Source organism: Lytechinus variegatus, chromosome 12, assembly GCF_018143015.1.
Source record: "Lytechinus variegatus isolate NC3 chromosome 12, Lvar_3.0, whole genome shotgun sequence".
NCBI lineage: Eukaryota > Metazoa > Echinodermata > Echinoidea > Temnopleuroida > Toxopneustidae > Lytechinus > Lytechinus variegatus.
In genome coordinates this window covers 23386760-23400495 of record NC_054751.1, presented here as the reverse complement: position 1 = coordinate 23400495, position 13736 = coordinate 23386760, and the positions used below count along the sequence as shown (strand labels likewise).

The window sequence follows — 13736 nt, the reverse complement described above, 5'->3', positions numbered from 1 at the left end:
GCCAGGGAATTAGTAAATGATGCATGTTCCACCTCAGGTTTCCATGACGATGATTAACAGAGCATAATACCATGTCAGATCCAGGCATAGGGATTATCCATGTCGGATTTATTTTTCAACAGTGCATGGGTCCCAGCCATACTGCTGTCATTAAAGAATTGATAAACCAAACGATCCTAAAAATAGAATAGATGGCATTGGTGTTCTGAGATCAGATCATTTTTTCCTCCGCTTATACCCCCCCCCCCATTTAAAAAATAATAATTAAATGGATGGATTAATGGAAGAATGGATGGGTGGATGGATAGATGGATAGATAAATAAAAAATCAATCTTTGCAAATTGAGTTTGTTCAATAATGTATTGGTCAGATCATGCCGAGGCAAATGCACACTACAGCATACTTATCACTGTGATCATGTGTTAGAATGCACAGTGGCACATTAAATAAAAATATTTATATGACTTTAATTCAAAGTCATTAATTCACACTGAACTATTTGCGAAACAGCCCCAGATTATCTAAAGATGTTGTTATTATCATCGTTATTTCTTTGGCTGTATTTTTTCCCATGAACCAAATGATATGTTTTTGAAAAAAAACACTTTCATTGTGAATTTTCAGAAAGAAATTGGTAGAGGAAATAAGTAATTTCCTTGGAATAATTCCATCCTATTCTGTGAAGCATTTGACCTCCATGATGTACATGTGGGCCTTTAGAGTTTATGAATAAAAAGATTCATTGGGGAGTGGGAGGGGACAGGAGGTATTAAATATCAGTAGTATAGGCCTATATATACATAAACCATAAATTATGATATGAGAAAACATTCTTTTAGCCAAAGAGCAGGGTTTTCCTTTCATGACCTGAAACTAGACGACTAATATCCTGGATTGAATGAGGGATTTCCTAGATCAGGAAGTTCATGGAAGTAATACATGGATCAACAGGGACATCCCTTTCCTCAACAGACGTTACAGACCCAGGTCCTTTATAAGTACTCTGAACCTATAGCAAAGGATCATACATGCATGGCAGATTGCTTCAGTTTAAAAAAGAGAGCAATTAGATATAAAATGATGAGGTCCCGAGAGTTTCTAGTGAATGTAAAAAGTATCTTTAAAGGTCAAGTCCACCTCAGAAAAATGTTGATTTGAATAGAGAAAAATCAGACAAGCACAATGCTGAAATTTCATCAAAATCGGATTGTAAAATAGGAAAGTTATGACATTTCAAAATTTTGCTTATTTTCAACAAAATAGTTATATGAATAGCCAATTACATCCAAATAAAAAGAGTCGATGATGTCACTCAATCACTATTTCTTTTGTTTTCTATTGTTTGAATTATGCAATATTTCAATTTTTACGAATTTGATGATTAGGACCTCCTTGCCTGAAGCACAAAATATTAAGATAATGGAATTCCACGTGTTCAGGGAGGAATGAAACTTCATTTCACATGACAATGACAAGAAAATAAAAATATTTCATATAATAAAATACAAAAGAAATAGAGAGTGAGGTGATCAGTTTCCAGGTTGTTTGGGTGTCCATTGCATTGGTCCACACTCCTTGCCTTTGAATTGTAAACAACAATGCAACTCTCCACAATTTTACAAAATGACCACTTGGGATAATTTTGGGTCGCTTCATTAATACACAAGTAGCAATTAGCACATTCTTTTGACCTAGAAAGAAATTCTACAGGCCTACATCACTATGTTTTGATAACAAATAATCATGTTTCGATAACACCTTTCACATGTTATCATGGCTGACCAATTACAATAGATTCTTACCCCTTTCATAAACCCCATTAAAATGAATTAGGCGGCTAATAGCAGCATAATTTGGTCGTAAAATTGGAGGACAAGAGTTATCCGCATTACTCTGATGCTGCTATTATCCGCATAATAGCAGCATCGGGACAAGATTTTGAGTTTATGAACGCATTTCCAAATAATGCGGATAATTGCCATGGTGCGGTCACAAGGTCACCCTTTTCCAACACAACCGCATCGGAAGGGGCATGTCCAGTTGTCATGGCGATTATCTGCCTTTTTCAGGACGGGCGCTCGTAAAAATAATGCGGCTTATTTTCGGAGTTTATGAACGCAATTTTTATTGAATTATCCGCATTACTCTTAGGCGGCTAATTGGAGGATAGGTTTATGAAAAGGGTATCAGAGTAGTCTTCACAAACAAAACTTTTTCTTTAATATCAAGGATATTTGTCATAACTGCTACTAAACATTCCATGATATTTGTATAGGATCAATAATACACAGACCTATATATCATCTTATAGACAAAATATCTTATGGTTGAAACATGAAGATGCTTTGGTCCAATGAGTGCCAAGCAAATCAGCTTCAAGGATAAAAACAGCTGTTGGTTGTCCAAACAAACAAACAAGAAAATATAAGATTTCACGAAAAACAACCACATAAACAAATGTATTTTCACACTTCATACAATCTCAAATGAGGCCTAGATTGAAATAATCAGACCACTCTAAATTATTCAAAGCAACCAGCCACTGAAGGCCTAATCATGCCCCATTTTAAGCCAATTTTTAGCAGCTTGTAAATCCTTGGTTTAAGCACTCCAAAACATTTGACTTTGATTGGGAAAATAAGATAATGTAACTTGCACCTCGTATCTTAAAAATCTGTGCTTTTGTAAGATCCCGCCAACGCAACATGACTCAATTCAAATGAGGTGCATTAAGGAGACATTCTCCAAAAGACACGGTAGAGAACTAGCAACTATTATTAATGGAGGGATTTTTCTAGAGTAAAAAGTTCCTTAGATTATTTTTTCTTCTTTAAAATAATAAAAAGATGGTGATTCATTTCAACTATCTGTAAAAGATAAATATCCACCCAGTTTGTTTTAATTCTTAAGGTATCCGAAAATTAAAAAACAAAAAACAGCAGTGCTATGATAATTTACAAAAAAAGTTGGTTTGGAATAATATTTTATTATTGTAATCCAACTTTGTACACGTAGGTAGGGAATGAATGAAAGTATAATAATAAACATGCATATATGGTCCACAAACTCCCTGCACGTATACAATCACATGACCCAGTTCGAGCGCTGTGATGCAATGAGCATATCTGCCTTATGCAGTACTATACTCTGCGCTTACTCTATGACTCAGCCCTATGTCAGACAATGAGTCACAAAACTGGAGTACAGCTCATTCTCAATCACCTTCGACTATTATCTTACTCTTATTTACCGTGACACACCACCCCTCCAGTACACCTTCGGATTGTACCGTCTTCAAGATGAAAAAAATATATATTCAAAAATTCCTCTCCGAGGATTTCTCCCTTGAGGAAAGACTTCCTTGCATTACGCGGACAGGATAATCATTAGGCCTATATGAAGTGTATGCAAGACCTGTAGGATTTTACAAGTGGCTATGAAATTTCACTGCCAGCAGCAGGATTTTTATAATGCATGAAAATATATTCAAAATGAGGATTTGACTTATCAGACAAGTTTATTTCTATTTGCAAGGATTTAATAGTTCGAAATGTGCTAACACAACAATAAACAGCAACTCCATGTGAACAGATTATGTAGGCACATATTTATTTAATGGCTGTATAGACAGAAATTTCAAATTGAAAATCATTGAGCCAAATACTTGTTAAGTGTACAGAGAGTATGAAAAAATAAATATCTGTGGGTGTTGTTTTCATTTCTGTATTTATTTTGACAGAATATATGCCCTTGGGGTGATACTACAATTACTACCCATGCTGTTTAACAAGAGAATTTATGAGTCATAAAATTAAAGCCTATTTGTTGGTTGGCTAACCACAATGGTGTCAAGAAAAAAAAATTATAGAGTTTTCCTCATCTGGTATAACATAGTAGATAAAAAGACTGAAGTATTTCACATAAAATTCTTTGGTAAACACTGAAAATAGTCCCAAATGGAGCCAGGCAACTATGAGAGCATTTAGATATAAAATGATGAGGTCCCGAGAGTTTCTAGTGAATGTAAAAAGTATATTTAAAGCCAACAGCCTCTTGACAATCTTTCAGCTTCTAAAACAGGGGTGCGCTGATGTGTGAAGCAGCAGATCCCATACAATAAATGAAATACAATTATAACAGAAAAGGTCCCCCCACCCTCCCCCTCCCCCTAAATAACCACCATTCTCTTGAGCATTTCATTAGTTCCCTGATTATTCAACTGCCCTACAAATGAAAAGGAGATGAATTATGATGCCATCGTCCATGTAATTAATTTAAAGATGACCTTATTATGCCCGAGTTAGTCTCATAAACATTCGCAACAGGAATTTCAATCTGCCGGTCAGCTATCACATGATGCATATCCATATATACTGTTACTTTAAACCCATGATATATATTTTTTGCACAAATATTTCACATAGTCTATGTAAAATTGTATATTTTTTTAAATTTTAAATTTATAATGTGGAGGTCCAAATCTTCACTTCCACCAGGGTACTCGAACTCCATTAGTGTAACAATTACCTGACAAAAGTAAAAGAATGATATATGTCTGAATATATTACATCATTTCAATTTTGGCCACAACTATAGCAAACATGAGGCTTACTTTTATTTGGGGAGAATATACCCTTCATTGAGGCACAAAATGTAAAGATACTTTTCCTGTAGACCTAATGCATGAGCTCCTTGAGCTACCATGCTAGTATATGTGGGCAGACAGTCTGACTTGAATAAATACACAGTGGACAGTCAAGGACAAGGTCATTTCTTCCTGCTGATATTTCAGCTTAGATGCACACTACAATCTCATGCCCTTATGAAAGTCATGTTCACAATCCAACACTAGCTCCCCCTCCATACCTCTTCTCTTTCGGCAATCAAGTAGGGGAGTACATGAAATATTTTTAAATGAACACATGTATGTAGTAGGTCTAAAGAATGGTCGATTTCAGAGGGTAAAAATAAATGGTCTTGGCTCACATATGTTTTATTTTAGTCAGATGGCTAATGTGTAAACTGTTGATTATTCAACATGGACCGTATTTTTTTATTGCACTCTTTGAAAATGTTAAACAGCATATTCATATCCCAATATTAACATTGTAATGTAATATATTCATCTAGATTCTTTTTTAAACCTGCAACTGCAAACATCCCTAACCCTTCCTCCTACACCATAGCCTACATGTACATGCACTGGAAGTTGATAATTTTAAAAGTTCATGATCAGGGCAGGAATGTTGCTGGTCAGTTGAAGTAATTTACCAGGTTAAAGTAAACACATAGGCCTACTAGCCTACTCGGGAACCTTCTTTAACCTTGACAGTTCAAGTTCAGGGGGCTATTTCACCCCCCCCCCATCAAGTGGACAGGACATAGGCATGGTAAAGTGAGTGGGGCAAGTCCATGAACATGGCTGGAATGTTGCTGTTATGGCATGTGAATTGCCAATTATGGGTCAAGGAAAGGTAAAGGAAAGACAGCCTTCAGCAAAAAAGCCCCCCCCCCCAAAAAAAAAAAAAATGGATTGGACAACAGGCTTTCTTCTAGAACAATAAAATGAATTTTACATCTTGCATACATAGCCCTACACATATTCAGACTGGACTCTCCAAAACATCAGAAGACAATGTCGAAATAATCGAGGAGATAAATATTTTACTTCTGAACAGATCCCTGGTAAACAAACATTTTCTGTAACATCTATTTTTTTACCATTCCATACAAGATTTTGCATAATAGGCCTAAGATAACAATAACAATATTCCAATGCCGTTATTTGTGAAGTCTAAAGTCTCTAGATACATGCTTTTAGAGGATTTTTTATATTATTATCCTAACAACTTTTTACAGCACACAAGCATTTCAAAAAATGAATTCTTTCCGGGTACCCATTTACCTCACCTTAGTTGAGTATAGCAAATGTACATTGATGCAGTGGCAGGAATACAGAAACCAAATAAAACTTAAAGGGGATATTTTTCAACTAGATATTCTTTTATTTTTTGGTGGATGAATTACCCAAAGCCTGAACTTTGACAAATTTTTGTCCTACACAAAAATTAAATCTACGTGGTACGATACAGGTGACCTTTTTTTTCAATGCAACAATACCAAACCGAAAATGAATCTTGATTTATATTCATGAGTATACAACAATGAAATTGTATATCTAGAAATATGTTTCACTAGATGGAAGTATTCATCCAGGTATCTGTCACATCAACAATGTATCCATGTAACTTAATTACATTATTCATTTAATATACTATTCATAACAAAAATTGAAGCACTAGACAGAGTCTTGAATTATCACAAACTACAAGGTTTGTTTTCCCCTACACGAGACCTCTTCACATGTCCATGATCACAAATTGCATTCCAAAGATGCAATATACACAGCACCATCGCATACAGTGCATCAGACTGCACTAATGCACACAGACTACATCTTCTCTCTCTCTCAGCATCAGATAGTGTGTAGGGAGACACACCCTTATTTTGTAGCTGCCTTCTTTGCAGCGCTCTGCTGTAATGTATGGATGTAAAGGGGAAGCATCGCTTCTTCTTCGGTCAGAACATGAACGAAGGTACGGATAATAAGCCGGATGATATGAAAAAGGATGATGTGATGGGCCTCAGATGAAGGGGGAAGGAGGGGGATGGAGAGAGGAAATAACTATTCAATGTTTAATGATGTCTCTCAGTTGAACATTATGGGGTTCATGTTTGGGTAATTAAATGTAAACGAAGACATTAATGGATACTTTTCTTCATGCATGCTGTAACTGGGCGTAATTACATGTACGTCCCGTAGAAAAATCAAAGTCACGGGCAATTAAAGCTGTTAGATGATGCTAATCGTGGTTACAAGTAAGCCTATATTGTATGTTCATCAACAGCTGATTAATTAGATTCGCTTTAGCATGAGCACCTCTGAAGGTAGGCCTAGGCCTAAACAGCCTGTCAAACCAGGATATTAATACATTTTCTTTTATTAAAAAACTACTGCATACTACGTACAGCATATTATATGTTAAATCAAGATGAAGAATAACGTCTGTATCATAGACTCATACAATAGGAAGTCTATGATTGGGAAAAATATTAATTCTGCCTCAATTCACTTCATTTCAAATCTTATGCCATATACATGTAAATACATAACCTCACAACCAGGCCCTACAGCAAAATACAAATAATAAACTAAAATAGAACTGATTATCCGGGAAACCAAACTGGCAAAGCAGTTGTAGCATGCATCATGCTAAAACAGTTTACTCTGGGGAGGGTAAAATATTTGAGGAATGACCTTTATGGACTATTTGTGATTCTAGCAGAACATAAACTTGAAACTGACTTGGATCAAGAACTAGCCAAGTCAAGGAGAAAGGCAGGAAATGTTAACTGTACACAGCTATTCACTATTCCATGTTTATTCTGTTTCAGAGTAAATAGTACTACGTATACACCAACCTGCAGGATAGAATATCCAAACTATATCAATCACCAGTGCGATCTTGGGTTGCCATGACAAATATACCCTAAAGTGACCTAGATATTGCCCCTTATGTATGTCGAGGCCACAGGCAGAAATTCTTACTTAAAGAGAAATTCCAGTAGTTGCAGTAAACACTGATTTCATGGGAAAGTCTGTAAAACAAGGCTTAATTGTCAGTATATCATCGAGGATATAGATCTGGTACAGTTACATTAACTGAACTTTGTGAAATCTTGAAATCTACGCTGAAAAATTTTCACACCGAAGATCCCCAACACAGATAAGCGCACGTGGGACAATGTATAATTATTGCTTTGGGCGTCGGGCCCGACGCCCTACCCGATTCCTGTGCTTATTTGCTGATTTCTCAGCAATTACAAAATTTCTTCCAGAATTCTTTGGAACATGCGTTTTATTTATACAAACAGCCACTTTGGCGGTCATTTCATTGGATTCTGTACGAACTCATTTTGACATCGTTACCAAAACTAGCATTTACCTTTAATTCTTCCAGCCTAGCCCGAATAATAAGAAATTTTGTTGGATTGTGAAGAACAAGGTTCGGTGATAATAGGCAAACTATTCAGCTCTGAGGAAGTCAGATTAAAATTTAATTACAGGCATTCAGTTGATGTTTGGACAATTTTCACCTGAGTTTTAATTTCTGATGCAAAGCTTTAAATCAACAGTTAAAATAGGAAGAAAATATATTATGCCTTAGCTCTGAACTCCACATATTTGTGTGTATAAAAGGCCATACAATTATAATATCTTGGATACTACCATTACCTGCAAGACCAACATAAAACAAATTTTATCAAAAATTGGTGGGCTCTGGTGTTTTTTTTTAGAGTTGGTGTTTTTTTTTAGAGTTGGCTTATTTCTTATCAGGTGTACAAATTAGAGAATCTGAAATACACTTGAAGATATGGGGGATCATTTGGGAGTGACTTTGGGAGAGTTGGCTTATTTCTTTTGAAGTGCACAACTTAAAGAATTTGAAATAGATATGGGGATCTTAATTTCTCCAGAATGGTTACACATGTAACGCAGTACAGCTCTGAAAAAAGGTCTGAACTTCAAAACTATTTTGTCCCTACCTGTGGGTAATGTTCTGAATTCATGGTGCATGCATCAGTGATTATGCACTTGGGAGCGGCATGACATGGGATCAGGTTGGTAAGAGCAACATGAATCATCATCATCACCCTCCTGCTACCTTAGGCTTGGCCCCCCAGACCCGAAACATGAACTGATAGTCTACTTCACAGACACAACAATAATAGATAACCTCTCTTCAAGATTGCAATTGTTACTTGCCGTCACATAACTTTCTATTATAACAGAGTTTTGATCACCAGACCAATTCTGCATAGACTACAGGGGAACCTTTGGGGGAGAAATTCACTTTATTGAACATTTGCCAAAGCTGTGTTTATTACATTATAATCAATAGTCATTGATTGACTGTCAATTTAATTTTCTTTCTTTAATGTGCAATGTGTCTCTCGATCTAGAGGCTTGTAGTATATGTAGGCCTATATCATTGAAATCATTAAGCGCTGATAAGACTGTACATGTAGGCATACTTTGTTTTTAAATTCGAAATGAATTATTTTCTTTTACTCTTTCATTAATTCAATACAGCCAATCGATTTTATACTGATAATAGTAGGCCTACATGTACTATGCTGAAGCTGTATCGCAAACATCTTGTTTGGCACCTTTAAAATCCCAATATCCCTTAACCAGGCTCATGGGTTCTGACTCATTCATCAAGGATTTCCCAACTTCAAAAGCCAGAGTGACAATCACGAATGTCCTCTCCTTCTAGTTTTCTCCTCATTCTCATTCCTGTGATGAATAGAAACAATACCATGCATGGACATCACTTGTCCAGGGAAACCCTAAAAACTAGATACAATGTTTTTCCCCACAGAATCCAACAGTGAAATACTTCACAGAAGTCCTTCAGCCATTGTCTCTAGGCGGTTTCAAACCGCCTCGATCACAAGAATCCCCGTTAAATTACGAGAACTTTTTAAGGCTAAAAAATACCCGTTAATTATTCCTGCATTCACACCGCCCCGAAACACATCCTTCAGGATAAGTTCCCGAAGTTACGAGCATGCGCAGTATGGTCTGATAAGCAGGCAAGGCGCGAAATTCAAAATCACTAGCCCAGCAGCCATCCACGCCGCCGCACCCAACGACACGCTGGGCTAAAAGTTCCCGTAATTTGCTTTCACATCGCCAAAATACCTGCGACCTTGGAAAAATCCCCACGAAAGTTCTCGTAATTTCGCCAAGTACCTACTATTTAGCGGGTATTTTCTTTCGGGGATATTACGCGTAGTTTGCTTTCACATTACCAAAATACCTGGTATTTTCTGATCGGGGTAAATTTCCCGATCAGAGAATACCTGGAACTGGCGAACTTCAAGGCGGTCTGAAACCACCTTCTTTAAGCCATTTAACAGAATGTTGAGTCAATTCACAGTATTCACCTTTTAAGTCTTGCCAGAGGCAATTTGTATTGGATAATTTGGATTGATGGGCGTCATATCATTAATACCCGATCAAAGTTATTAAAAATTAAGAGTCCTACTTTAAGCAAGAAAGGTTCAATTGATGCAGTATTACACCATATAGGCCTACAGCAATATTGATAATAGATTTCACTGGGAACTGCTTAATTTTCAACCAAAATGAACAAACGCATATAGAGGCCTACATAAATAAAAATTAACAGGTTTTAACAAGATCATTGCAAATAGCTGTAAGGACGGGATGTTGTGGAAATCAGAATAACACACTGATAAATTAGACATATCCTTTGGATAGCTGTAATCAGTCTGAAAATATTTGCTTTCTGGCTAGGGAAAAGGTAAAGACAAGTAATAAAACTCCCAGGTAACCCTTGGTTTCCTTTGCAACCACAAGGGCAGAAATAAACACAGATCAAAGGAAATATCTCATATAATGTACAAGGAAGCAATTATATCTTATGGATTAACAATTGTATCCTATGGATTCATCTGTTTTTTATTGTGCACTAGATTGGAGCATGGACCTACTTGCTTTTAAGCAATAAAGAATTGAAATCATGATTGTTCAGTCAGGCTACAGTAAGTTGTAGACCAGTTATTTATTTTTTTTTTACCTTTTCATTGCTTGAATAAAGATTGCAAGGTATTACTTTAAATAATCATAAATTCTGCAAATTTTTAATATCAGATTAGGATTATCATTAAAACTTACAAATGAATCTGTCAAAGTCATATATATATCTCAGGAGACCATAGAAATCTCAACGTGGAATTTGACATACAAAAAGAGAGAGAGAAAAAAAAAACTTGCATTACATAATTGACCTGAAATTTTTTTTAACCTATTAATTATTTGGCTTGAATACCAAATGTTGATTGCAGATCTTTTCTCCCTAATTTTCAATAACTTTTTTTTTCAACATATAGAAATCCTTTCCAAAATTCATTATCCTTCCAATTTGTGTGGAAACTGGACATCAAAATGGTCCAATAATTCACAAATTAAGCAGCAATCATACATGTAATTCCAGCACTTTCTCCTTTTTGCAAATGTACAGATTTTATCTTGATTTATACTTGCTCCACATCATTAATTCCAATGGCGCCAGACGAGTAACTCCAATACTTACTGATCATAATGGGCCCAGACAGACTAGATATCAACATCTCTTTACATATTATCTTTCTCATACATATCTGGTTACGGAAACCCAAATAACAAGAAAGCTGTTAACTATATGTGTTATATTTAGACAACGTCTCTTTAGCACTAAGGAGAAGACAGACTGCAGACATACATCATCTAAAGAAATGAAACCTTACTCCATATGCTTGCTATTTAATTTCATCTTCAACCATTTAAGACCATCCCCCAGTATCAAAAAACTTTAGAGTACCACATATAAAAAAGAACCAGACACATGTTCGAACAAATGAATAAATTCTGATCCCATGCTGCCCTTGTCAACTGGCACTCATAATTTCTTGGTTCTATTGAATTAGAATAAATTTATAATATGAAAATAAAAACATTAATATCAGAATAACATTGTGAACTTTTGAAGTGTTTCAGTCCTATATCACTGCCCTGCTATCAGAGTCTGCCTTACCCAGTATAATTTTGTATCTTGGATATGTCTTATTTTTCACATTAATTGAAATGAATAATAGGTATCTACCAGTCTTGTTGTTGGTTCTTTTTTCTTCCAACTTATAATTATATGTAATCTCTTATTTTAAATATTTTGTTGACAAAAAATTCCCTATCAAATTTTAAAGTGTAATATTAATATTGTAACTTTCAAAACTTGATCAAGATGTCATTAATTTATAATGATTTTTCATCCAAGGCTTACAAAGTTCCTTGTAATCTGTAAAGTGTCATGTTACAGCTCATGCATTGCATGTAACTGTATTCAGTACATATCCTGAGTTCCTGACTGACTACGAAATGGACTCTTAAATATGAGCTGAATATTTAATTTGGGTTTTAAAAATGGATTTCCCGAGATGAGGAGGGATACAACCTACATGGTTGGCGTTGCGTATCATTTTCCTTATCTTTAATAAATTTTCTTTAGACTTTGATCTTTCAGACGCTTTAGAAGTTTACCTGTCTCAGAGTAGGACTATGAGTGGGTTGGAAAGCAAACACAAAGAGCAGCCTTTGTACTATATATTGAATCAATTGTAAATGAATTCTATGATTGGATTCTTTAATGTGCACCCATAAACCTGACAGTATTCTTGACTAGTAGTAATCAGTGGGGAAAATGAAAGCAAATACAACTGACTTCCCCAAAATGTACATTCTTCTCGTTTGCAAATACATAAAAGAGTATAGAGTCCTATTCCCTACAAAAATTCTTAGAACACGTTGGATTAGAATAAGATAGTACAAAATATAAGTTTATCCCATGTACCTTACAATTGTAACAGTATGGACACTTTTTCTGGAACAAATGCCTAGGCCTAAACAGAATGTTCTTGCTTAAAGTTCAAAATGAATCCTTTAAAAAAATCTCTTGATCTCTTGAAAAAAGCTTGAGTAATGTTATCTGTCTGCAAATCTGAAGAAAGAAAAAAGATATGATCCCACAATTTGGTGAAACACACAGAACTCAAGTGACAACATAGTGACAACATAGTGACAACCACCTCATGCATATAATACTTAGGATTTCAGGATGCAAGTTTGAGATGCAGGTCTTACCTTTAGTTGACTGTCGATGATGGCTTCTAATTCTTCTCTAAACGCTTGACTGTTTAGAATAAGTGAGACCCTCTTGTTTCTGTCCATCTCTCTGATGTCGTTCTTGATGTGTGCTGGTCTCTGCATCTCCCTCTGTACTTCTGGATCATCCAGGTCCATGTTGTCGATCTCCCGGTGTCTTGATGATTTGCCGTTCATTGCTGGACTCTGAGGGGCTTCCTCAACCTCGTTCGGTAACGTGTCAGCCATCCTAGATGTGTCTGTTTGAATGTGTTGGGGTGTGTTGTTCTACCAGATATCTACCAATCTAGAAAGACATGAATGAATGAAAGTTTGATTAGAAACTGGCTCCAATAAATAAAATATTGTTGATAAATTTTAAGTTACACTCTGCTATCAAAGGCTATATCTTATTGATAAACCTATTTATGTACATCTTTTGTAGACTATTAACCACGTGTTATAAAGATAGTCTTATTGTGAAAAAGGGCACCCTTCAACACACAAACTATCCCTCACACAGTTTTTTATTCACTTCCCAGAAGATGTCGATGTCTGTTGCTGCATACCAACAAAACTTTGTTATCGACAAAAAAATGCATGAATATTACTACATTATGTCGGTAAAAATAATTGGTTTTGTGTTCATGATGGCTATGATAAAAAATGAAAATACAAAGCAAATAATCCACACAGGCTCAAGGTTTGTATGACCTTGAATTGTGTTTAGGAGCAGACAGTCATCAACTTTGTACAAAACCAACAAAACCAGAAAAAAACATACGCACAAGGAAGGAACAGAAGGGGTGCAGCATACTTTCCAATCACGCCCAATTATAAATGAAAGGCACGTGTGCAATTGTATGGTTGTCATAAATTTACATCATTAAAAAACACTGCATTTCACCCTCTCAATAACTTGACATATATTTGAATATACATGTATGAATTCAGTTATAAAAAAAT

The 13736-nt window shown here is 35.6% G+C and overlaps 1 protein-coding gene across 4 annotated transcripts in view; it reads right to left on the bottom strand.

The window, feature by feature from the left end:
* Positions 1-13736, bottom strand: part of LOC121424812 (gamma-adducin-like) — a 106167-nt gene that overhangs the window by 67193 nt on the left and 25238 nt on the right. For all 4 annotated transcript variants that reach the window (XM_041620606.1, XM_041620605.1, XM_041620608.1 and 1 more), the window contains exon 2: positions 12771-13077. In XM_041620606.1, the coding sequence (XP_041476540.1) occupies positions 12771-13019 (249 nt within the window). In that variant the 5' untranslated portion in view covers positions 13020-13077. The remainder of the gene's footprint in view (positions 1-12770; positions 13078-13736) is intronic.